Below are 27,200 nucleotides of genomic sequence, written 5' to 3'. Positions count from 1 at the left end.
TCGCATCTTGCCTTTCATCAACAGCCCAACAGCCGCTAGTCTACAAAATCGTTGATTACAAGGTTAACAAGGTGGCTGACCTCCAAGTACCAATAAAATGAAAATCATGAAAATCGAACGAGCTTGGACCGAAATGATGTAACGAATCATACGAATCCTTATTATGTTATATCAGACTAGTAAGGGGTCGTCAGTGTATATAGTTAGACGTAGACATGATTTCGGTACATGTTAGACTAACATGGAGTACATTTAGGGTCGTTTAACAACCCTAGACGAGAAGGGATAAAGGGAAAAGCATCAGGTTTCTAGGGATGGAAAGTCTGGGGTCAGCTTATGTGTCTATAGTATCAACTTCATACGAAGTCGTTGGCGATTGGAAGTCTTTGAAGGGATTTTGTAACGTCGTACTCATCATGCAGGCTTATTTATATCGTGGATAGAGTATACATAAGTATCTCAGTGTGGGACATCGATGCGGGAGTCCTGTGCAGTTGCCATTATTAAACGGAGAGCATTGGTGTAGGTAGGTAGGTACATACATACTCGGCGTTGAGTCTTAAGCAGTAGGTAGAGAGAGCTGAGCACGTGCTCATTCAGAATCGAGCAACAGAACTCCGAAGGCCGTTGCCGTATGATCACGCGGACCTCTCGGATATATCGAGCCTTCATTCTGCACCGATGATGGAACAAGCGAACGGTGCGGAACTATAAGGTGTCTGCAGAACACCGACCTGACTGGACTGGTTGCGGTTACCCCCAGATACTTGTTCTGAACTTGAACTTGCTCTCACCTCAAGCCAGCCGACATCCAGGGACAAAAGAGCGGCGACTACAAGCCTATTCTATCTATCAGATTATCATTAATAGGTACCAAGAATTGTAATAGACGTATATACTTATTATGACATCATTTTCTTCTTTCATGGTCTAACGTGGGACACGCGATTGTTCTGGGATTTAGTCTCCTCTCGATATGAGATCATTCAGATCGTTCGATAGTCTGTGCGAAGTGCTTGTTGCCTTTGATGCAGACGCATTTATCTTCGTGGCAATTATATATAGCGAGTCGATGGAACAGAATCATATATCTGATCTCTATGCACGATACGTGTATGTATGTGAGAATTGACGAGGAGTAGGTGGAGGAGGAGGAGGAGGAGGAGGAGGTTGCGATGCTGGTCTTAATCGCCTACCCGTGATGGGTTCTAGGAAATTAAGAAAAAAATTTCCTTTTCAAGTCTCAAGGATCCGCGGACGGAATCACCTACGTGACTTGCATGAGTCTAACTACTCAGCTGAATCAGTTGAATTTTATTTACATAAGTATAGGTATGAGGTACACGCGTTTACTCGTGAATCGCGGAGGCCGGCACCGAACGAACGGTTTCGTAAGATTTTTCGAGGCTGTTTGATTACTTGTGGTATCAGAGACCGTCAAAGGCGATGCAGGTAACCTTGAGTATATTGAGGAGTGAAAATTGATCGGTACACCTGCAGATCGTCGTCGGTGCCGCGGTCGCTCAGCGTATCTTTGGAAATTGACTGATTGTCACTTACGTGCGAAAATTATAATGGCTGCAAGACTTCGGGTATAACGTATCCTTATATTTCACCGTATGTGAATAAAGTGTGTATCTACCTATAAACAACCGTCACACGATCATCGATGCGTCGATTCATTAAGTAGGTACTTTGCAAATCTTCCAAACGGGGCCAGACACCATTTGGTCACGCTAGATGTGTTCCAAGTTGGCTCCTTTTCCCGGGACGAGTGGCAACAATGATTTCGTAATTATGTAACGGTATTGAGCGACTACGCGTTTGCCGAGAAATGAAACTACCGTTACGGTAAAAGCCTTACTGACGAATGGCTTTAAATTTTGTCCGAAATAGTTTTACTGCCGTTACCGTTGTCGCCATATTCTTCCGTGAATTTTACTACTCGGTTTTGGTGTTACGGAACTTGCAAAGATTTTGAAAAGAGGATTAAACCAAACGATTCACTGAAGGTCATTTACAAAAGCTACTAATTTCTTTGCGGAATCGTTACAATCATCAGTATCAACGTGCCATGTGCTGCGGATATTTTATGGTGAAGGTTGCAGCGGATGGCTGGGCACACGGTGACAAATTTCAGATCAAACGTAACCTTCAACTTTTTTCTTCTTACCTCTTTGGGGGTGACCTCCTTTTGAAGGCAACCTCTATACCCGTCCAGCTGAACGTTCGTACCGTCGATAACGGATGACCGGTCCGTTGGTTATGAGCAGAAAGGGTTCAAACCGTGCGACGAACAGGCGCGACTGAAAGGTTCATTGAATTAACGAACCGTTCTTCATTGCCTGACTCGTCACTGATATGCTAGAGCAGAGTTGATGCTCATTTCGTTATACCAACAGTTATTTCGATCTGATTGAAAGCGTATCTAGGTAGATGTCGATAATTTCCTTTCGCAACGATTTGTTTTTCTGCCCTGTTTCATGTATACAAGTATATACACATATATATGTTAATCTTATATACGCGTGCAGTTTAGACGCGTCGAGATGTGTAATTGCGAACCAGTTATCGACGGAGAGTTTTTAAAACTCCGTTTGATGGATGGATCAATGCGGACTGTGAGAATTCATCTCACAATTCATAAGGCGAATCTATGTCATCACTTTAATCGCTTCGGTCCAAAGACCGTGATATGCGAATATCGGTCTTTCCTTTCGACCTTTGTCAAACGAGTAACGAAACGGTTTTGAATCGATGATTTTACATTAAAGTTTCGAACTGTCCACTTTGGCGAGGTCGGTGAACCGACTACACACGGATTCCTGCATGGAAGAGATCATCGGCCTCCGCCTCGCACGATCAAATTCCAATCTAATCCTAAATCATTTGATGCTATATAAGCACTTTTGGGAAAAGGCTGTTCAGAGGTTTGCCCCGTGGATTCACATGGTTCACCGTACCATGCAGCATTGGAAACAGAAATTCTACTCCGGGGATCAAGAAAATCGTGACGGACATTATTTAGCCATCATTTCGCGGGGGTTAATCATGTTTTCCATTATACTTACGACACTAGCTTGCACATTTTTTGGTTACGGGCGACATTGACTTCAATCTGCTGCCAGTATGATCCTAATCTAATGATTCTTATAAGTACCGTCAGCCATGACGCTGAAATTATCTACACCGACTAGTACCTACATTCTCTTCGATTATTATAATACACCGCACTGATCGCGAATCTCATCGTCTCTCCAACGGTCGTTCTTTTTCTTTTGTTTTTTTTTTTTTTAGTTTGTTTTTGTTCTGTTTTTAAAAATCTTTTTTTGTCTTTCGTGCGCACCACGCAGATTCGGTCGGGATCGATTTATTTCGACAGGATATTGGCATGTTAGTCTCGAGATTACCAGACGCAAAGGTTCATGGACGAAAACCGGAGTTCGTTGACTGAACGTGTGAGAGGAGAATGCTTTGGTCGATGGATGCTGTACGGGCGTAGGAATAGCGAATTCTCACAATTTTTGCAACTTTTTGACTACCGTTAATGATCTGGAAGCCGCCGCGCATCTGACGCTTTTAATTTAATATACATTTAATTTATTAGACCGCAATACTTATTCGATTTCGGGTATGCCGTTCAAGACTCCTTGTATGTAGAAGTCAACAAATAACCGGAAATCGCTAACGTCACGATTCCTGTAATTGTACACTTTCACTGGAACGGGTTACATCCATATACCGCCATCCATCCATACTTTCTTATAACTTTTTTCTCTCTTACTTCCGGACCAATGATCGTTTGGATAGTGACATCTTAAAAATGCGGAGGAAACTTTCTCAGACGTTTGTTGATTCACGTAGAGCATGCGGATGGAGTGCTAAAGTTCGAGATTACAAACAATACTGATGTTTTTTTATTTTATTTTTTTTTATTTTTCTCATCAATCATTATACATAAACGTAACTTCGGTACACACTTATCACAGATATTGATTGAAATGCCTCTTGTGTCATGTATGGATGACAAGTGACAAGGCGTTATGTGAAGATTGAACAAGGGCATACTCGAAATGGAGGAGTGAAACGACGATCGCTTTCTTTTATGATTGTAATAACATGCAGCGTGTATAGATATTTGCCAAGTGGCCTGTCCTAAACATGAACAAATATAATGACGGTTGAGATTTCTAATAGAAAAAAAAAGGATGATAGTCGGCAGTTTGTTGCGTGCGTCAAGTGGGACGTAGAATTAAACTTGCATGCAGGTACATACATTGCGTGTGATGATGTGTGGTGTGAATTTCTGTAATCAATACCAATATCGTTTCACCGTTCATTAGTCTCCGACTGGATTAATAGGCGTTCGTTAATCGATCTGTAATGTCTATGGTAAAATACGTTCACTCCGCGGGCCCAGATCTGTACAATCCCTTGGCATTATATTGTACAATAATGATGATGATAATGATGATGATTAGATTAGAAAAAAAAAAAAAACACAATCTATAGGATGTATAATAATGATATACGGTTAGAGGCGGGTTTAACACTATTATAAAAAGCCAGCGAATACTGACGAATATATATTTTGTGTGTGACATAAAGATTGCGACTTCGCCCCGGAAGAACTGGACCCAGGCGGTGACTGTGGCGGCGACGGCGACGGGGAGGATGGGGTCCCCATCATCGGCGGGGAGTCTCGATCGGAGTGCAGCGGATCTTTACCCGTATCATCGAGAAGTAAACCCGGAGTCGGGGACGTCGCGTCGCCAACACCGGCCAAACGAAACCGGAAGATCCTGAGCCGTCGACAGAGGAAAAATCGAACTAGAACGCCGCGGGACGTGGAAGTGGCATCCCCGATTGCCTCGAGCAGCAACAGCAACAACAGCAGCAAAAACAGCAGCAACAGCAGTAGCAGCAGCAGCAGCGGTAGCAGCAGCGGTAACAGCAGCGGCGGAGAAACTTCCAGCGGAAGTCCAAGCAGCACGCCTCCGGGGATCCGGAGAAATCGTCCGTCAGGCGCAACTGACGCTGGTGGCGCTAGCGGCGGTGGCGCTGCCGTCGGTGGGAGAAACGGGAACTGTGCCTTGGGGAAAAACCGAAAGTCCCAAGCCGGCCAAGCCGAGGACCATCACGACGCCAGCAAACTCTACGCGAAGCTCAACCTCCGCGACGCGGAAATCGAGGCACTCTTGCGACACTACGTCATCCCATACGATCAGCTCATCGCCATGGGCTACCCTATCGAGGGGGCCGAATGCCCCGGTCGCGCGATTATATTCAAAGATGAAATCAACTTCCGGGCTCCTCCGAACCTCGACGCCAACGCTCGAGAATTCGTCCCGGCGCGGGGTAAGACTTACAGCGAGATCGCCGCCTCCTGGACTGCCGAGAGGGCTGACAGGGCCGAGCGCAGCGAGGACAGCGGACACTGCAGCGCCAGCTCACTCGAGAGCTCGGACGTGGAGCCGGAGAGCTCGGACTGCAGCGACAAGGCCTCGGACATTGCGGACGGCGGTTCGCCGTTGGGAAACTCGTCTTCTTCGGCCTCGTCGTCGTCATCGGACATCGCCTACGGCGGGCTGGAACGGACATGCACCAGGTGCTCCAGGGGCTTCCAGGTGAGCTGGGACACTGGGGAGTACCTGAGCACCGAGCGGTGCGTATATCACTGGGGGAAGCTCAGCAATCGGAAGTGGGCATGCTGCGGTGCGGGGGAAGTTGCCGGAGGATGTACTTCCGCGAAATTTCACGTCTGGACCGGACTTACTCCGGGGATAAACGGACCCATTGGAGGTTATGTGCACACAAGGCCGAAGAAGACGCCGCCACCTGACAGATGTTACGGTATATACGCACTAGACTGCGAGATGTGCTTCACCAGGAACGGTCTCGAACTCGCTAAGGTCACGGTTGTAGGGATTGACGGGAAACTTGTGTACGACACCCTCGTCAAACCCGAGGCTGAGATTATTGACTACAACACAAGGTTCAGCGGCATCACGGCTAAGGATTTGGCACGATCGCCGAAATCGCTTCGCGACGTGCAGAGCGATATTATGGGATTCGTTAACGCCGATACTGTTCTCATTGGTCACGGTCTCGAGAACGATCTCAGAGCACTTAGGATTTTTCATTTCACATGCGTCGATACCGGTGTAGCATTTCCACATCAATTTGGACTGCCCTTTCGGCGCAGTCTCAAATCATTAGCTAGGGCGTTGCTTAGACGCGATATTCAAACCGGTCACCACGACTCGCTAGAGGACGCAAGGACTGCCGCTGAACTTATGCTATGGCGGCTACGTCGTGACCTGACCGATCGCATAATCTCTCGGTAATTTAAATTATATCTTACGTTTACGGTTCACCGTCGACGTATACAGAGGAAACGCGCGGATATGGACTTGGGAATATTTTTAATTTATTTTCATTTTCCTTTGTCAATGATGATGATCTTTTTTTTCACGTTTTTTTCGATTCCCCTTGAAATACTGAGATAGCTATAAACGCGCTGCAATTACTGTGATACCTACATCCCACCACCATCCCTCATTATATCATTATCATCCCGTCGTGTTTGTACGCTATAACGTTATAATGTATACTTGGAATTATAATGTACGGAGAGGAAAGCGTGAAATTTGACAGTCTGACAATGAGTGAACGACTGCGCATGCGCGAAGTAATTCAACTCTGTTGGTTGACGAGGATATATACTCTGAATATTTTTGTCTGCAAGGCAGGGGAGCCAACCGCGTCGAAACGAGGAATGAGATATCAAACTGCCGCATCGAACGGGGATTGATCCTAAATTATATTATTGTGGCTCGCAGCATTTCATTAGTCATCAATCGGTTGACGATGAAAGTTTGCCTCGCATTTTTCGAATCACTACACGTACATAACCTCCATACGTCGCGATTAACAGCCGAAAACTTGAGGTGGTCAGCCTGCCTTGAAGACAACAACGATTGCGCAGTCGCAGTCGGTCGCTCAATCTATTAATCGTAAGTTTCAACGCTTCCTCTTTGTATAATGTAAAACCGTTCTTCTCGAAAGTATGTGTATAACAAGATAAGTATGCGCAATACGCATATATGTGTGGCATATATTGCATGTATACATACTTACGCACGAAAGAACTGCCCAAAAATCAAATATTTTATTCTTTACAAGGGAGAAAAAACAAACAAACAGAAGAGAAAAAAAAACATTGCAACGAAACAAAAATAATCATTGAAATTCGGTACTTTATAACAGACGTTTCGTGATTTTTTTTTTCTTTTTTTTTCAAATTCCTCGAAACAACTCTACGTCACAAGCTCTTCGATATTCTGCACTTGAATTTCGACGTAAAATCTGGTTCGAGATTGTATATATTAACATAATTGTATACCAAGGAATTCATACGCAGATGTATGCCTATTAAAGTCTTCCACAAAATAATACAAGATTTCTAAACAGGTTTTCCTCCGTCATTTTATTTCGAGTAATTTATTGAATTGATTGTCTTTTTGTTTTCTTCGATTCGTTTAGATTGAATTTTGTATGCAGTTAATGTATGAATATATATATATATACACAACGGAGTAATAATTATAATCAGACACGGAGAAATTCTCGTGCGATTGGCTTATATTATCCTGAAATTTAAATCCGGACAATTTCCTTGAATTGGGCGTGTAAATGCGGTAAAATCCCGTGAATAAACACGTGTGCGCATACATTCTTGATTTTATCGTTCGGCGTCATTCCTTCATTAGCACAATAGTCATCGCCATCATATATCGCCGTCGTCGTCATCGCATCGTCATATCGTTTTATTTATTGAAGTGACCTTTTGCCATTTCTTAACACTATAACCGCGTAACCTAATCACAACACTGCCCCTGCATCTTACCTCTCTCTCTCTATTTTCCTCTCCTCGATCCGTTTTCTCCCTGATCCGTACTGTGTGGTTCAGATCAATCTGCACATTATCCTTCCTCGCAACGTACCCAATGCACGTAATATGTATGAACACCTACATTTGTAGAGTCTAGACTTTCTTAGATACACGTATAGCACGAGGGGAGAATAAATTTAGAAGGAGAGAAGAAGGAGGAAGAGAGAGGGAGTTACAGAGAGATTCGGATGATGGATCAGGAGACTCGAGATTCGCTAGTTTAAATTCAATCTTTTTTCTTCGGCTCGCAAATTCCCGCATCGAATTCGAGCTAATGTATATGATATACTATGCATAGTAAACACGAATCTCAATACACACTATTGTTATTATTATTATTATTATTATACGCCTTGCGTGACCAGTTTCGAAATCGACGTATAATTTATATAATTAATATTATTATATTAGACTTATATATACTTATACATAAACGTGTGATTCCTATATACGATATTCTATATGTATATCAAGTCTCTTTAAGCACATTATTGTTACTATTATTATTATGATCATTATCATTATTATTATTATTATATCAATGCGTTTGTTACGTTCGTGATATTCGTACATACATGTTTTGCGGGACCTTCTGTCCAAAGTTTCCTCACACGAGATATCCAACGGAAGAAGAAAAGTACAGAAAACACAAGAAGAAGAAAAACAAAAACAAAAAGAAAAACAAGAACAAAAAACAACAACAACAACAACAAAACTTAAGAAACCGAAAAAAGTGAAAATCTGAGGGAAAAAAAACAAACAAATGAAAACGTATGATTGATTTTAGAAAGGTAATAAGGTACTTAAGTTCATCCCCCCGGCCTAGTACCTGCAGCACCACTACAAAGTGGATATTTAGTGTCTATGTTTTACTCTTAAAAGTTAGACTTGTTGTTTTGCCTTTTTAATTTAACTTGATTGTAACAACTTTCACCGTGATTATTATTACTATCACTATTATTATTACGATTATCATTATTATTATTATTGTTATTATTATTATTATTACTACTACTACATGATTAAACTTTCCTCTTTTTTCAACTTTTCAAGTTTACAAATACCTGAACACAATTTTACCATCCACCTCGTCATCGTGGTCATTATCATCGTATTAATGATCATCACTCGTGGTTTGTAGATTGATATTAGTATACGTAGTATATAATTATAGATGTAATAATTATCATTTATACGTCTACATCTGCATACGACTATTCGTAGGGTGGTATTCTTTTGATAACCGTGCGTTGGTGCGGTATGTAAGGAAGGCATGTAACGCATTATGTAATATATACGTGCATATGCAATGCATGGTGCGTATGGTTGTAATAATCAGCGAAACCTCGAGATATACTTTGTACGTATATATATATATATATGTATATATATATGTATATATTACATATATAACGCGTGTGAGTAAGTAAGTAAACTCTGCGAAGTAATCATCATAATTATTTTTATCGTAACATTATAATATTGCACACTATTATTATTTATAACTTACGCAAGAGGTGTATGAATATGAAATATTTGTGAAAATATCAACGAACGTAGGTATGTATTTACGTTCTCGACAACGCGATGACGACGTCTCATATCGTACATACGTAGCCGAACACATACATATATATGTATATACATATACATAACCTAAAAGGGCTGAGACGATGGTTACGGGGGGATAACCGGAATGTTTGTAGGAACAATTTGAATGGAAATATAGAAAGTAACGATCAACAGTTGTGTACATATACTTCACATACATACATACATACATACATACATACATACATACTGCGCGACGGGAAAGTAAACTAGGAGTCGCGTCGTCGCCGTGGCGAAAGAGACTGTGACCGTGTTAGATCGAAGGAGATACGCAGAAAAAGAAAAGATGTTCAAAGAAGAAAAAAAAATATATATAATTATAATGTAACGAGAGAGAGAGAGAGAGAGAGAGAGAGAGAGAGAAAAAAAAAATTAGTACAAAAACAAGAAGAAGAAGAAAAAAACAGAAACTAAGAGGTGAAGAAAAAAAAAAAAAAATAAGGAAAAAAAAGAGAAAAAAGGGGCGGGGGAGTGGAGGAGAAGGAATGAAACGAAAGGGAAAGAAATAAAACAATGGAGTAAACACAGTTGGCGAACCATACTGCGAAAACTGGGCAAGATCTTTGTACTGGTTTACTTATATACACATTATAATCATTAATGTGTTCTCGATGTGTACAGTCATGTTTTGTGATACACGACCCCGTTTCCAGGTCGATTCTCATTTCACGACAATATATATGTGAATATTTTTACATCTTGAGAATGGTGTTTTTTCTTCCTTTTTTTTTTTTTTTTTTTTATCTTCATTCAACAACTCGTGTATTTTCGTTCTCAATTAATATCGTTAGCTCATTTTTTTTTTTTTTTCTATTTCCTTTAATTTTTTACCACACGTTGTTCCTATTTTGCCAGGTGCCAATTATTAAACACGAGTCGTGATCCAATTTGCGTAGTTCGTGCGTTTCGATTAGTCAGGTTTTTCTTAATACCAATATATTTCTTGGTATTTTCTTTCTTCCTTTTCTTTGACTTAAGTTTCGTCAAACTTTTCGCCACAATTTGTACATATATAAGCAATAATTATACCTCTATATGCTCACATTATACGTTTACGGCAATATTCAAAATTGTAAATATTATGATTCACAGACGGTTCCACGCACACACGCATGTATCCTCTTACCAACTTTGGAACACGCTTTTGTAGACACACACTAGCGATATATATATATATCGAAGAAATGTGAATGTCGTCGCAGATATATATATATATATATATACATATATATATATATAATGTGTGCACAATACGGTTAACATATTTTTATAACTCGTGGGAAATATCTGTCAATGAATACATCGATACCTTAACAAATATATGTATTTGTAAACGATATTAGAGATCGATCGGTTTTGCTCCACGGTATTTTTTTTTCTTTTATCTATGATTTTCAAAACAAATAAAAATACTAAAAAAGAAACAAACTTAAGCACAAACAAACAAACAAAAAAAAAAAAAAAAAAAAAACCCACCTGAAAAAGAAATAATAAGTAGAACAAAAAAAAAAAAAAAAAAAAAACGAACGAACTAAAAAATGGGTGCAACAAATATCGGAAACTTTAGACATTCGATTTCGTCTGGTTTTGAATTGCTGAATAAAAGTTTCACCGTGTTCTAAGAATATTTAAAATAAATACCTGCCTGCACCTCCATTAGCGAGCATACATACACATACATATAGATAGCGTATAATGTGCAATGTATAGCATAACAGTAATGTATGTAATAATACCCACGAATATCACTGTTGCCCCTTTTTTCCATTTCGAAAAGCAATTATACATATTATATATGTATACGTATGTACCATATACATATAGAACGGATTATCTTTAGAGTGTTTACAGAAAAGCAATACGTTGTGCCTGCCCGAGTAAAATTAGGCATTAATAACGATACACATCATCAGACTTTCGAAGATAATTACATAGTATACATGGATATATTGTATATGTATATATATACATTTTATGTAAGTAGGTAATATATGTTATACACTGATTTATATATGTACGTGTACGAGTCGCACGTGTAATATAATGACCATAATTTGTGCGGGGTAAACAGTGAAAATATAAAGTTATCGCGTAACGTGTATAATATATAATGATATCGAAAGCAAAAATATATGATGTAGGTACCGCCGTAGGTACGCACACGCATAGGTAAATACATACATACTCCCGCGTACGTAGATTGATAGGAATTACTCTAGTTTCGACTATATCTAGTGCCTAGGCTATTTTATCGATTTTATGCCTTGTTACCGTTGGAAATATTATACCTGTATTCGCTCGGCAATTACACCGAGTGCCGTCGTCGTCGAGTATAACTTGCTGAAGGTTTCTTACTCACGTGAAAATATGTAGCGTGTCGACGCTATATAAATAAATTTTTTACGCAATATACATATTGGTAACATCTTTATTGTTACACCTTAATTATTTATCGATGCCTCTTTCCTTCTTTCTATCGTCATTCCCGTTCCAATTTCTCATGACTAAAATAAAATTAAAAAAAAAAAAAATATACCATTAGTGGTAATAATATTGATAATAACAACGGTGACGCCTAATCGCACATAAACTTGAAATAACAAAATAAAGTCTCCGCAGACACTGGCTCAATGTTTTCTGTGCGTTAATTTTTGCGCAATTGGCCTCAGTGTTCGATTCTGAATCGATTTTTTGGCGAGAAAAATCGATCTTTCGTATCGATTCTCCAGTCTTTGATTTTCGAGAGAATCGAGTTTTATAAGCGGGAATCGATTCGTTTACCTGCTTCAGGGTTGCGGGTTCCGAGTTCTGATAACACAATGAAAAATCTTATTATACTGAGACACGTGAAAATATTAGACTCCGAGAACGATTAGAACAAAGAATACCTAGAGCGGAGAGTAGACAGTAGACATTGAGGTTAGGATTTTGTTTATTCGCTTCGCTTGGCTTGGAGTTTGGCTTTTAATGGTCACGAAACATGAAAAGATCGATCTTTTGCCCTTAGATTTTTGGTAGAATCGATTTTCACACGTCCGATTCCGAATCAATCAAGAGATCGATTTTTTACACAAGATCGAATATCCCTACGATCAGCTGATCACTCGTCTCGCCGCCATGTTGTCTGTGCGCAGCGGTTCTCCGACGGCCCCGCGCAAATCAAAAGCGGAAGGTGTTTCCGCAACCGATTACCATCTGAGCGATTGCGGCTTGTGCACATAACGCACTTTGCACGTCTGGATTTGGCTGTATATTCACCTCGGCGAAAACAGGCACAGGGTTACTAATAATTTTAAAAATCACTCACGTAGTGACTATAAAAGCTTTTCCGTTCGTTGTCGACCGAGGTAATAAGGTTCGCTTCCTGCACGTTGCGAGAGCAGCAACGCGGGTGTCTCTCGCGTCCAAGCATTAGAACTCTAACGATAAAAAGCAGTAATTAATATTGCCAAGGCGCACCTCGAAGCCTTTTCTCATTCGCCAGAACGCAACGACGAGGTCGTCGCTGCTGCTCGCTGTGTCTCGAAACAATCATAAAGATAGTTCTCTTTTTTATTTACTATTATCACTATTATTCATCGCCGTTCCATATTCAAATCTGCTATATAGAGAATACACCGCGTAGTCGCCATACCTCTTTGAAACTTCAGGTGATCGTAGCTTGTTTGCTCAGAACGCGAGAAAAATAACAACAACAACTATATAATGAAGGAGAAAAAAAATGCATCACGACGATGGACCATCGGCTAAACGGTAAAATCAAATACATACATGTATGCATGAAATCAGTAAACATTAACTTTCTAGCAGGTACTGAAAAAAAAACAAAGTGAAAATAAAAATGTCACTTCGCGGTTCTTTACGAACAGCTCAAGTTATTTCCTTTGCATTCGCATATTACGTATATACATATATATATATATATATACATATATACACACATGTATTCGTATATAGATATATCACTGCACAAGTTTCACCACGGTTGACCGGATATTAAATCGCCTGTCTTTTTACGGAGTATAATAATTATCTGGGTTAGTTGAGCTACAAAAAGAAGCTGTTAAAGAAGAAAAAAAATATACGTATACGTTTACTAAATACTAAATCAGTTTTTTTTTTCTGCCTGTGTATTATCTTCGCATAATTGTTAAACACAGCGTTCCATACGCCGTATTTTCTGTTTTTCTTTTTTGCTAAACTTTGACCAAGCTACGTACAAGATGATAATATCTGCACGTCGGCTGATCCGGTACAGTAAGGGACGAGTGGAAGTCGAAACGGGACCACCGACAACAGCCGGAATAAAGATTCGCGGAGAAAATTTCAGCTCTTTTTGCCAGGCGACTACTTTCTTATCCCACACATGCTCAGTCTTATCCTCATAGGTGTGCTGAGCTCGCGTTTTCTCGCAGACGCGTAGGGGGCGTACATTATACGTCAGTGTTCACCGTAAGGCTTTCTCTTCGCACTTCGTGCTCGGCAAAGTCACCTTTCTGCCTCGGAAACGTGAATCAGACGTAGGAATCCCGCCGTTAAAAATCTGTTCCATTTATTCCTTTCGATGGCTATCATCCATATTATCGGAAATCCTTTGCATGTACCTTTTTTAGGCACGCGTTCCGAAAAACGGGTCAAGATAACTGGAACTTGGATTGAAAGATGTAAGAATATCGTGAACCTAACTTGAGACGGATATAACGATAACGTAAGAATTACGTATCTTCAGTCCAACAGCTTGATAATGTAATAAAAAATTTAATGCACCCTTCCACTGACGTCACATTTAATCTAGCGGATCAAACCGAAAAAATTACTTCGGTTGCGTTTGAATCTCCGCTAATAAACAACTGACTGATATAAAAAGGAGGTTAACAGCCTACAGATAAAACTAGTAACAAATATCTACAGGATCTGTGGACAGATATTCATTTTGAACCTCGCTGTGTAGATATTAATTATACATATATATCTACACGTGAGCGCCGCTGTTTACGTCTCTCAGTCTCAGCGCTGTATTTATTCGCTATTCTTTTTTTTCTGTTTTCATCGTCGTAGACATCTTCGTGAATGAAAATACCAGATTCTTTGGGCGAGGTTGGCTCCGATTCTATTCAAAGAAACAGACTAGGTGCAATTGTATGAATGGTGTGATAAGGTGTGTTCAAGGATGATGCCGTCGCTGAGCGATCATGAGAATTCCGAGCATTTTATAATACCGTGTTTTGCCTTCTATGGCAATAGATAACGCCCGTTTTCGACGTCACAGCTCGTTACAAAAACACCCCTTCTCCACCTCAGCCCGGTCGAACAACAGTTTTGCGGTTGTGGTCGCTACTACGTTTATTTATACCCATTATGCAAGGCAAATCGGTTATGTATACATAGGAAAACAACCAATGTTATTTATTCGATGTCTCCGCTTACGCAGGAAGTAAATTCGTTACTTTGAGATTGAAAATTCTAGCTCAGGAATCGTCGTTAACCTATACCGAATGTCGTTTAGAATTTATTTTCGTCACCTTCGCTGCGGTCGGTTGTGTCGCCGGTGCAGTGACAACAGTGGCTTATTTTAGAATCGGCCAAATGCAGAGGCACAACGTCGCAAGTGATCGAATCTTATCGGTCAATAATTTTCGCCCGTCGATTCGCGAATATTCACAATACATCCGTGAATTTTGACAACGCAAATATTTGACAAATTTCGGACGAGAATAGCAATGATCGAACGGTTGTTATTGTCGTAACACCCGAGACGTTGTAGCAGATGACAACGACGAACGATCTACAACTGATTTTATTTTTATGGTTTGACGAATTTCCGGATGTGCAGGAAAATTCGAAAATTCGAAATCGTTTCTTACCTTCTACGTATAGGTTACGTGGGTCATAAGCGATTCGAGCCTTTCGATGTTACGCGTGCAGAGTTTCCAGGAATTGGGAATCCCTGGAAAACCGGAAATCTTGCCGGAAATTATACGGGAATTATAAAGTGCTCTTGACAATACGGAAATTATACGGGAATTCCCCACAGCAACCGGGAATTCGCGCTGATTGTGAAATTGCACATTGATATATTCATCCGGTGATAAACGGATTTTTTAAAATAAATATTTCTCCTCGGTATTGCTGCAATGTAAGAATTTTTAAAATACATAGAGAAGCCAGAATGTAGAAAGGTTAAAATGTAGAGAGCTGTAATATAAAATTATCACAGCGAATAAAAATACATTAGCATTGTGACTATTTTATATTGTGATTTTGTATATTTTATCTTTCATTTTGACTTTTCTGTACTTCGGCTTTCTACGTGTTGAAATTCTATGACATACATTTTCGGCTATTTGAAAATTCGACATTGTGACCATTTTATTTTCTCATTTTTCGACATTTTTCACTTCACCCGAATTCATTAATTCTAAACATCGTTGAATGTGACGGTATCCAATGTTATTTATATAATGATAACGTACAAACGCCATAGAAATAGAATACGAATGTACGGGAATTTTGAATGATGATATCGCTGAACACCCTGGCTTGAAACATACTCCATAGTTTACCTAACAATAATTAGATTCGCATGACCATTGTGTAACACGTGGTACACGAGTTATTGAAAGTTCCTCGTGAGACTTTGTCGCGTTCGAATGTTCACTCATAGTCGCTGATGCAATACGAGCTTCAATGGTACATTGTGTGACAAGGGACGAAATTTGGCAATTGCGACGAGTGTGACTGCCGCCCGTGGTGTGAGTATACACGGTGAGCCTAGGAGTGCAGCTTTTTTCTCGAAAAAAGTTTCTCTCTCACGCTAGACTGGACTTGAGTAAGATGTGTACCAACAGCCCCAAAATACCCAAGATCAGTGGTGATTAATTGTTGTAACGTTGAATTTGCGTGGGGAAAAAGTGAGCGGGACTTTAAATAACTAACACCACAACTATATATGACGGCATTACCGTGCAGGGTAGCGTCCGCCAGTAAAATAATTCCCTAACAATATAGGGATTTTTTTCCATTTGGTACACATCTCACTTAAAGGGTTTAACCTCAAAAAAGGGGCGTGTCTTGGGAGTTCTAGACACACCATGTATACTCTATGCTGCCGCCCTCGATTCGCTCAGGCGCAAACTTCGCACACGTCGCAATCGCCAACTTTTGGCTCGAGTCATACACGATAGTTTTTTTTTAACAAGATTAACAAGTGAATGAAAAGTGGTCGGGATTTGCGTGGCAATTTTGCGGGACGTCAGTCGCCAATTTCTTCTCCCTAGGGACGAAAATCAAGCAATCGTGAACTGCGCCTGCGCGAACTTATCTTTGCAACACCGAAATGAAATTGGCCACTTTTGTCCCGCTGAACTGCTACGCAAAGCCCGACTTTCTATGCACGTGTGATAAAAATGAAGTTTATCGTTATTGCATTAAGGGGGTGCCCTAGTCAATTTCGATGATGTGGTGTACATCTCCAAATACCGAAGTCCACTTATCTTAATCGCGAAAAAGGGCTTAACAGCCCCATTCTATACGCAATTCTGAACACAATGCACTACAATGCATTTTCATTTAACGCACAGAAATAAACAAACGACACGGATTCTACGAAATCGTAATGGCGAATACGTGGTATTCGTGCCGTTTCTTTAATTTTGCGTCAAATGAAAATGTATTTGAGTATTTTTTTGTTCAGCATTACATTTAGAATGGGACTGTTAAGCGCTTGCGTTTACGTTTGAGATACGTGGACTTCGATGTTTGGAGATATTGGGATTGTCACTTTGCAATGCCTCATTCGGTAGAACAAAATGTAACTAGTGCAACCAGGTTGACATATAACCGTTGACCGTGTTTTTTCCGCGTGTGGATGATAGAAAAGGTATATTATTGATAATGCTTAATTGATTTATGTGACATGAGTAATTTGAAATCCTAATAATTACGATTTTTCCTCCATTAAAATTAAGAACTTAGGTTATGTGGTGTTAAAATGGCGCCGAGAACCAGACTTTGACGTCACGAGGACATTTTCCAACATACATCAGCATTGAAATCGACCAGGGCACGCCCTTAAACCTAATATCCGATTGTAAAAGAATGGACGCGTGATGATTAACCGTTGTTTTTTGCGATACTAGCATCGTGTGAATCTATATCGTAAATTGACCGACAAAAGAAGCGAACATTGTGTACAAAGGATTATTTATGCATCTAGCTATGACAGCGAAATTGTTGTGACAAGCCAGGCTTCGAATTGACTGGCTTGTGCACTTGTTGCAACATATACAATGAGTGGCGTTCAATCGAGCCGTTGTGCAGCTTCGCCGGCACGCACGTGCTTCTGTCGTATACCCTACTTAAAAATTTTCGTAATTCTATAGCGGTTGACAAATTCATATACAGTGTCCATAAACGGCTAAGAAACGCAAACAAACCTGTTTGTTATTGTGGTATGGGCAGTTTTTAGATGTGACCTTCGCAAAACTTTGCCGTACGCAGGTATCGTTGTACCTACACGCCTGTACGTGTACCTACCTGCGGCTTAAAAGACTAAAAACGCTCATTTATCAGCCACAAACATGTCTGAAATAATATTATGATCGCGGTACATCGTACATACATGTATGTAATTATATACGTACCTGCCTTATACGTACGTCGAGGTGACAAGTCACAAGATGAAGACACGTGTATACATATATCCAGTTTACAATATCGCATATGCTACGTAGTATACGTGTACTTGCATATCTATACACGCTTGACAAGGAAAGAACAAAAAAATAATACGTAGTAGGATATAATAAGCTGACTTATATTGAAATAAATTTTCCCTCTTATCAAATGAATATTTGTTATTTTTCATCTCGACATAAAGAAAAGCGGAACTTATAAATGCGAATAAATGGTTTTGTCCGACTTACAATTAGAACGTGGCGCAGGATGATCGATAGCAAATTTTCGCTTATCCTCACACATGCCTATATATGTATAGAAGTATGATGTCGAATCCCTGTGTCGAAAGCTCGAAGCTTAGGCATACATAATGCCAACAAACTTTGTTTCGTTATACGCTCGGATGTCGTATACGTGGATGCTTATTAATAACTTGGTCACATATAGAGGATATAGCGTTTCGTGCTCTGCGGGGTGTCACACGCCAAAGTATCCACTCTCCGTCAATTCTCTTCTCTAATGAAGCATGAATCTGGGCTAAATGGCTTTATTCAAAATAAAAGAAATCCTTTCGCTAATCCATTCAGGGCGTATGGAGTGATTGAATATCCCATTAAAACCATCAATTGTTTCAAACTTCAGATTATCACCCTGACAATTGGATTGCTGCATAACTTTTCTATTTATCTCTGTAATTCCTAATTTAATACGAAGCCGAAGGTAGCTGACTAAGCTATTAGTCTCTTCCCAGGGACGAATCAGTCTCAGTGCGCTCCACGGTCAAATATTTTTTATTTTTCCTAATAACGGCTCGAAATACGCGAGAACGTGTGCAAATAGTGTAAAAACTGTGGGCAAATGTTGAAATACGAAAAAAAGGTGTAACGAATGAGAAAAATTTAATTTCTGTACTTAACATGTTCCGCTGCATGTAAGCTTATTCAAAATCTTTCAAAAATTAATCACTAGTGCAAAACAGACACGTGTAAGTTTACTAAAGGCACTGGACCCACGTAATTGTTTACACAACTCTCCAAGTGGCAGCAAGTGAAAAAGAGGAAAGTTATTCGCGTAAGGCAAAATGTGCTCTTATCATGCTGGAACGTCTACCTAATACCTCTCGAATTATGTTTTGATAGAATATCTGCTCATTCGAATTACTTGGTTTTTCATACAATTTTACAAACAACAGGCAACTGATATTCCAGCGTTTGTTCATTTACTGTCACCAATATATCACCGACAATAGCTGTTATGGAGTGTGAATATGAATGAGACATTTTTTTAATTATGTGAACATTTTTGGATATTTTGGCGTGGGTATCGGAACCGAGTAATCCAACATAATACTCAGTTCTCGCATTAAATCTTGAGGATGTTTTTTAAGCGGGGTCATACACTTAACCGTGTAATTTGTTACGTATTCGATGTTTCTCTTGGATCATTAAGATGTATCATTATGCTGCATAACTCGCGCATTAAAAGGTGGAAATAATTTTTTGGATACAGAGATCTGATATTTTATTATTATTTTTTTTTCGTCCTTAGCTCGCCTCCGTGTCAGTGATTACATTGTCATTAGCAGTCTTGGCGTGATCCCGACAAAATTATGTTGCTAGTAAGGACAGGTTCTTTGTCGCGTTTATTAGCACCAGCCTTGCAGCAGTCCAGCTTCTTTTTTTAACAGTGTACATTCGTTTCCTTACATCCTTCGTACGCCGAGTCTGCAAAATGGTAAGATCTGCATTCTGGATCATTCCACGACCGATTCGATAAGAGGAATGTTTACATAATATAATTATCGAATAAACTGACTCGATACACTTATTTATCATCGCGTATTGCTGAGCAAACGGTGTGTCGTCATATTGCGTAACAATCGTGATTTTCTATTTACTTTCGTTACTTATCATCTTTTCCTCAGCTCCGTGACACGGTTTTCTTTTTGCGGAGAACGAACCCTGCGGTACATATTATTTGCACTTGTTATACAGTTTTTTGTCATTGAACGTAGATAATTGAGTTTCTGTACGCGTTATAATTAGAGGTCAGCTTGCATTGGTTCAGCTCAGTATCAGCGACATCAATTCAGTCTGTAACTAGCAAAAACTGTTCATTGCACGATTTCACACAGATCGTGACTTTTACGTCACTCCGTGTACGCGAAAGGATGGACGAAACGAAAAGGTGGCAAAAACTTTATAGAGTGACAATGCTGATAACGTCAATTTCAATAAATAAAACTAATTACAGTTTTGCTATAAATATGGTTTTGACCAAAATAATATTTTCTTCAGTTTTACGTCTAATCTGATTCTTTCTTACGGAAATTGTAAACACCGCGGCATTAAAACATTAGAATTTGAATTTTCACGTGATTCGAATTAATATGTAGCGATACAGCCCGCCACCTATCGTCCTTCGCATCAACATTATAAAAAAGTGTATAGATAGCATGGTTAGTCGCAAGCAGCCGTAAGCGTCTAAACGTAAAATGCGTTAGAATTAGAATCAACACGTTACCACATCTGCAATGTTCATCTCGTAACCGTTTACGCAATGTATGAACTTAAAATAAATAATATTACGACGTTATCCCAGAAACCGAACGCCTTCTATCGTCCAACTATACAGTTATATTGCGTATGTTGGAAAAAAGATTCAAGCTGGCACTCTACCGCATTTCCGATCAATGGCCATAGAGGACGCAATGGCCGCCGTCTTCTTCCGCTGTCAAGTCTACATCTTGTCAGTTCTCTCGCCTTATTGAAATCGTCGAAATCAAACATCGATTGATATGTGCGTGAGATGTTAGATTTCTAAAGTGCCGCGGCTATCGACGCTCATTTTAAAAGCTGCAGGGAAATTATTCGGCACGTCGACCTAACCTCCGGGGATCGAGCTTCTCCGTCATAAATCGGACGAACGGCATACTGAGCGAAATCAGGTTATGTGAAGCTTGTGTTGATCCCACAGTGGCGAGATATTTTCAACGTCGTAACAACACCGTTCGTGAAAGGTGAGTTTAACCTTATGGCAATACATTTCATTTTGATATCGGCTGTAGTGTGGAGTTCGCATTTGGTTCGGCTAATCGGTCAATCAGCTTCCAGATTCTTTTTACCCTTTTGTCACACAGCCCTTTTCTTTCATGCTCGTTGTTCAGAATAAAAGAGAGTAATGTGATTGTCATTGTTGTTCAGATGTCGAACAGAAACGACGGCAGAGGAGATCCTGGCCCAATACCGCAAAGGTGGTTGCACTGTCCTAGAAAGGCGGTGAAACTGATACAGAACAAGTTTCTGGCCTTCAAAACGCCACTTTCGGGTCGTTTCGACGAACAGGTGCCGGAAGAATGTCGTTTCTCCATAGATATGCTATTCGCTTCGCTTAGAAGCCAGAAAGTAAAGTTAGGTCTGTGGATAGACCTGACTAACACCTCAAGATTCTACGACAAACGTGAAGTCGAAGCAAACGGATGTCGCTACCTGAAGCTTCCGTGCAGAGGACACGGCGAGACGCCATCCGAGGAGCAATCACAGACCTTTGCTCGGGTCTGCAAGAACTTTATTGCCCACAACCCGCTCGAGATTGTCGGTGTTCATTGCACACACGGGTTCAATAGAACCGGGTTCCTCATAATAAGCTATCTAGTAGAAAATGATGGTACAAGCGTCGACGCTGGCCTCGCAGAATTTGCCACTGCCCGACCCCCTGGTATATACAAGGGTGATTATATCAGGGAGCTTTTCCGAAGGTACGACGACATAGAGGATGCTCCTTCGCCTCCCGCTCGCCCTGCATGGTGCCTGGAGTACGACGACAGCGAAGGAGAAGACAGAGACGAGGGGCCGAGTGCTGATTCTAACGCAAACAGCAAAGGGTCAGGAAAAAAACGGAAACGAGAGCACAAGCACAAAGATCCAACATTCATGGCTGGCGTTCCTGGCGTTAGGCCACTTGCCGAGCAGCCAAAGTTGTCCGAAATTCAGCAGAAAGTCCAGGAGATGTGTGGCTGGGAAGCGTCAGGCTTCCCTGGATCTCAGCCCGTCTCTATGGACACTGAAAACATCAAACTGCTCCATTCTAAACCGTACAGAGTATCTTGGAAGGCTGATGGCACCAGGTTAGACGGTTATTCCTGTTCTTCGCCGCTTCCCATTATATTATCGTTGTATATTTATCCAGGTACATGATGCTGATACAAAGCAATGGCGAGGTATTCTTCGTCGACAGAGATAACTCCATCTTTCAAGTCGACGGACTTACTTTTCCGCACCACAGAGACAATAACAGACTTCTCAGGGACACTCTTCTGGACGGAGTGAGTAACCAATGATTCCTTACACCTCGTCCGAAACAAAACTTTATTTATTCGCTATTCATTCACCTTAAACGGGATAAATCTCATAGTGTAAAGTATAATCGCTGTGATCCAGTTGTAAAACTAGTGAAATTTTTCGTCCTCAACTCTTTGCCAACTATCGAATCGCTTGAAATCTAGTTTACGTATCATTCCAGGAAATGGTGATCGACAGAGTCGACGGCAAGGAGTATCCGAGGTATCTCGCCTACGATGTGGTTACTTACGACGACGCAGACGTCAGCAAGTTATCCTTTTATCCAGATCGTTATAACATCATAGAGAAGGAAATAATGGCTGGACGATACAGGGCACTGACAGAAGGAAGACTACGCAGAGAGCGTGAACCTTTTTCCGTCAGGCTAAAGCAGTTTTGGGACGTGACACAGGCTCCGAGTTTGTTGAGCGAGAAATTTGCCAAGCAGCTGGGCCACGAACCAGACGGACTTATATTTCAGCCAGCAAAGGAGCCCTACGTACCTGGACAAAGTCCGGAGGTTCTTAAGTGGAAGCCGTTATCAATGAATTCTGTAGACTTTAAATTGAAAATCACAACCGAATCGGGAGAGGGAATTCTGCCCAGAAAAGTAGGCCATCTGTTCGTCGGCGGAACAGACGTACCCTTCGCACTCATGAAAGTTACTAAGTCAATTAGAGAGATGAATAACAAGATCATAGAGTGCAATTTTGAAAATGGCCAATGGGTATTCATGAGGGAGAGAACTGACAAGTCGTTTCCCAACTCCTACAAGACTGCTCAAGCCGTGTGTCAGAGCATTCAAAATCCAGTTACGACCGAACGCTTATTCGACTTCATAAAGAGGCATAGGTTCCCTCAGGATGATGCAGATCTAATGCCTCCGCCGAACAAGAGACACAGATGACAAAATACTTAGGCACATATAATACGTTATTCGAATTTGTTATCTCGTAAACACTAGCGGGGAGAGGCGTAGTTTCTGGTGTTTCATTTTTTTTTTTTTTTTGTTTGTTTGTTTCAACTGCGACTTTTTGTTGGCCAAAATCTGGGCAATTTTTTCTGCCAACTTTAATCGAGGTTGATATTTGGCACCTTCACTTTCTGCTACCGTTAGTTAGCTAATACAAATAGACGGATGAGTAAGGGTCAAGTTTGCGGAAAAATTGCTCCTAAAATTCAGTCCATCTGAATTGTTAGGAATCTGGCTACTGTTGTTAGTGCACACTGCCACCTTGCCTTTGGCTTACGTCAGTGGTTTCACGTCTTTACCTAATTGGTCTAAGGTTACACGCCAGAAACATATCAAAAATATGCCCGACCCTGGGACTGATTATGCTGTTTGTATTATTCGCTACCTACATGAATTTAACTGATTGATTAAATATTTTTATGCGATCAAAAACCGACATATCATTGATCGGAAATTGCAAGATTACATTAACTTAAGATTATATAACACGTCTCGATAGCACGTCTGAACGAAATGATGTATTTTTTCTTTTTTTTTTTTGGCATCCCTGCATTGTTTTACACATATTTTAGAAAATCAGGCAGTAAAAATCTGTAACAAATAAGATATTCAGAATCGTACCAAATAAATTTATTGGTAGAGTGATATACACCTTAATGCATGGTTTTTTTCAATCTTCTTTCTTCTACACTTATGGGTAATTGAAATAATTAGTTGAATTCATATTGCTGACACTTTGGTTTTTAGTTAAATCAAACGACGATTTGACAGCGTCTATTATGCCAATTATACGCAATTTAGAATACGAATTGTGATCATATTGTAAGATATCCTTGTGTGTCTCATACAACGTGTCCATTCGTATGTCTTCATTGATTTATCTTTTCTCTTTCACCTCCTGAAGTATGAAATGACAGTGGTTTGCTTCGCGTTATGTTTTCTATTTTGAGCATAACAAAGACGACCCGAAATAAAATTAATTTGTGAATGAAATTTGGAATTTCCCGCTTCGATGTTTGCGGTTGAATATTCTGCCAATTTAAATATCGTTTCGTAAATCCAACATGATACCAGTTAATAATAGTGATTGAATCACACATGTTATTCTGTCCAAGCGGCGCATGTATTATATTATAATCTAAAATATAAATAGACTAATCAATTATGTAGCCAAGGGATTTATTATTTTTTCATCCTATTGAAATCAGTAGGCGAATATTGTTTTGTTCATTAACAAGTACAATATATCCATTGATACGTATATATTTGGCTTAAAATTTATTCATCGATTTTTGACTGATTTTCTTTAAACTATTATTACATTTTTCAAACTCCTCTACGTTTCTTTACTTTCTCCATCACTTTGCCACCGTTGAAAATATCCTATTGTTATTCATTTCACCAGCTGAGAGATGGGTGCAATTCATCAATGCAGTCCAATTGAGTGAACTACTGTAACGTTGAATTAATCCAACGAGTAAGAACAACGTTATGTAAGTTGGAAGGAAAAATTCTCTGCTAATTTAACTTCAATCTTAATTTTACAGACAGAACGGTGATGATATGGTGCACGAAGGATCTTTCATCAAAGGATAGAAAATCGTTGCGTGTCAACATCGAGTACGACCATGCCTGTCTGTTGCGCTGGTCACCGGACAGCAAGGCTTTCATAATACACAAGGCTATCGCAAACACCGTTGAAGTATACAAAGTCACAAGAAAACCTGACGGCTTCCCAGCTTCAGTTACAAAGGCAATCGAATTCCCAAAGGTAAGAAAAAGTCATAGTCTTTGCAGAATATAGTCTGTTTTGAAAAAAAGCTTACATATATAATTAGTACTAAATATATGTATTGGTTCTAATAAATCTCTCGTCAATTCTGTTTCAGCAACATAACGACGATATTGTCGGAATGGACATAGCATGTAACGGACGTTACATTATGACCTGCAGCAATACAACGCAGTTACTCGTCTGGGATTTGAAAGGACAGCTACTATCAACGATCGATACTTATCTGATGACAACGCATCGGGCTCGAATATCTCCGTGTGGTCGTTTTATTGTCGCATCAGGTACTTAACGTTGTTCTAAAATATCATGTGGTCAGATTATTCCTTTCCCATTTATCCGACTATGTCTTATCAAGAAAATTCTCCCATAACTGGGAGAAGTCAGTGATATAAGCATCTTATTAGTCACAGTTTAAACAGCATAAAGCAGGTATTTAAGTCACATGATTTAACGTTCTCATAGGTTTTGCGCCGGACCTAAAAGTATGGGAAGTGGAATTCACAAAGGCAGGAGACTTCAAGCAAGTATCGAGAGCCTTCGAACTCAGCGGGCACAACTCCGGCGTTTATGATTTTGGATTCAGCGCAGACACCAGTCACACAGCAAGTGTTTCTAAGGACGGAACGTTCAACCTTTACGATACAAAAAGTGAGGCTCGCTCATCTACTTTCTTCTTGATTGAGCACTCATTTCTTCATGTTCCAATCAATTTCTACACGAACCTTGATGATTCGATACAAACGCACCTAATTTTTAAACCTAGAAAACTTTTTGTCAGTATTATAACGACGATACTCAATTATTACACAGTTGAATACAAGAAAGGAGAGACCCCGCGTCTCCTGTTAACTGGATCATGGGCTGGAGGTTCTAATGCCCGACTTGCTCTGTCTCCAAACGCCGAAGTTATCGTTATCGCACATGGTACATCATTGTCGTTCTTTTCTACTTTGACCGGTGAATTGGATCTCACGATTACAGACATTTTCAACGGTGAGTTGTAGTGATTTGGTATTCAATAATTTAAGAATTAGTATACAGAAAATTCATTGGTTTTATTTTTATATATCGTTCTTCCATCTTTCGTTGTTTCTTTGTTACCAGCTGCGTAAATGCTATGAAAATGTCGCAAATTGAATGGAAATATCAAAGTAATAACACTTTGATCCTAATTTTATTTCAGGACCGGCAACTGGCCTTCTCTTCGACGCTCTCGGGGAGCATGTTTTGGTATCTGGAGATAAGCATATAAAAATATTCCACAACGTTACCGGCTACAAAACTGCGATTGCATCCGCCCGCGAGAAGCTGAAGCAAAAAATTTCGTCAGCCACGAAAGAGCGTCTGGAAAAAACTATTGCCGACAGTCAGAAATTTCTTGAAAATATAGCTCAACGCTAAATAAATCTGGTAATAAGTTCCTTGCCGTCACATAAGTTTCTGGGTATTTGATCGGCGATTGATGTTGTTTTCTTATATGAAACTGTGCATTGCTTCAACACTACTCGCGTGGAATTCGATAAGTATTTTACTGCAGAATTTTTTCACACTATTATCACCGTGGTCTGGAATTGATGTCGAGTAAAACGAAGAACATAGAGCATTCTAATCAATCCTACATTCCATTTAAAGTCTAAGGTAACGTTGTTACATATTCATTTACTTTTTGTACTCTCTTATTTGCTCCTATATCAAAAATCTCTTATCAGTCTCACATCAATATTCAAGAAAGTGATATGAAACGTATCCAAACCCATATATACGAGAAATTTTGTATGTAAAATAAGTGTTTTTCATGTTAATACAATAAAATTAATAAAAATTATCGCCATTCTATTATTTGGATAGGAT

At 39.9% G+C, this 27,200-nt stretch overlaps 3 protein-coding genes across 3 annotated transcripts in view; all 3 read left to right on the top strand.

Moving 5' to 3' along the window:
- The window catches only part of LOC124410980 (secreted protein C), a 31,051-nt gene extending 24,122 nt beyond the window's left edge, over positions 1–6,929 (top strand). Inside the window, exon 3 of the mRNA XM_046889754.1 lies at positions 4,609–6,929. Within this exon, the coding sequence (XP_046745710.1) occupies positions 4,609–6,347 (1,739 nt within the window). The 3' untranslated portion in view covers positions 6,348–6,929. The remainder of the gene's footprint in view (positions 1–4,608) is intronic.
- A 6,355-nt stretch (positions 6,930–13,284) lies between these two features.
- LOC124410985 (transducin beta-like protein 2) lies at positions 13,285–27,190 on the top strand. The gene is made up of 6 exons (XM_046889764.1): positions 13,285–13,318; positions 25,102–25,325; positions 25,444–25,630; positions 25,812–25,997; positions 26,160–26,342; positions 26,533–27,190. The coding sequence occupies exons 1-6, from the start codon at positions 13,300–13,302 to the stop codon at positions 26,748–26,750; spliced, it is 1,017 nt and encodes a 338-aa protein (XP_046745720.1). The 5' UTR covers positions 13,285–13,299; the 3' UTR covers positions 26,751–27,190.
- LOC124410981 (mRNA-capping enzyme) lies at positions 20,937–24,815 on the top strand. Its single transcript, XM_046889755.1, has 4 exons — positions 20,937–21,260; positions 21,445–22,367; positions 22,430–22,565; positions 22,763–24,815. The coding sequence occupies exons 2-4, from the start codon at positions 21,445–21,447 to the stop codon at positions 23,486–23,488; spliced, it is 1,785 nt and encodes a 594-aa protein (XP_046745711.1). The 5' UTR covers positions 20,937–21,260; the 3' UTR covers positions 23,489–24,815.
- Positions 27,191–27,200: the final 10 nt, after the last annotated feature.

The sequence above is a fragment of the Diprion similis genome, chromosome 10 (assembly GCF_021155765.1).
Source record: "Diprion similis isolate iyDipSimi1 chromosome 10, iyDipSimi1.1, whole genome shotgun sequence".
Classification (NCBI taxonomy): domain Eukaryota; kingdom Metazoa; phylum Arthropoda; class Insecta; order Hymenoptera; family Diprionidae; genus Diprion; species Diprion similis.
This window is presented reverse-complemented; position numbering and strand designations above follow the sequence as displayed.

Bases quoted from the DNA above. Each gene is read 5' to 3' on its own strand.
- LOC124410985 (XM_046889764.1), top strand. The intron at 25,326-25,443 runs GTAAGAAAAAGT...ATTCTGTTTCAG, and splicing joins AGGCAATCGAATTCCCAAAG to CAACATAACGACGATATTGT. The intron at 26,343-26,532 runs GTGAGTTGTAGT...ATTTTATTTCAG, and splicing joins GATTACAGACATTTTCAACG to GACCGGCAACTGGCCTTCTC.
- LOC124410981 (XM_046889755.1), top strand. From the start codon at position 21,445: ATGTCGAACAGAAACGACGGCAGAGGAGATCCTGGCCCAATACCGCAA. The intron at 22,368-22,429 runs GTTAGACGGTTA...ATATTTATCCAG, and splicing joins TGGAAGGCTGATGGCACCAG to GTACATGATGCTGATACAAA. The intron at 22,566-22,762 runs GTGAGTAACCAA...GTATCATTCCAG, and splicing joins GGGACACTCTTCTGGACGGA to GAAATGGTGATCGACAGAGT.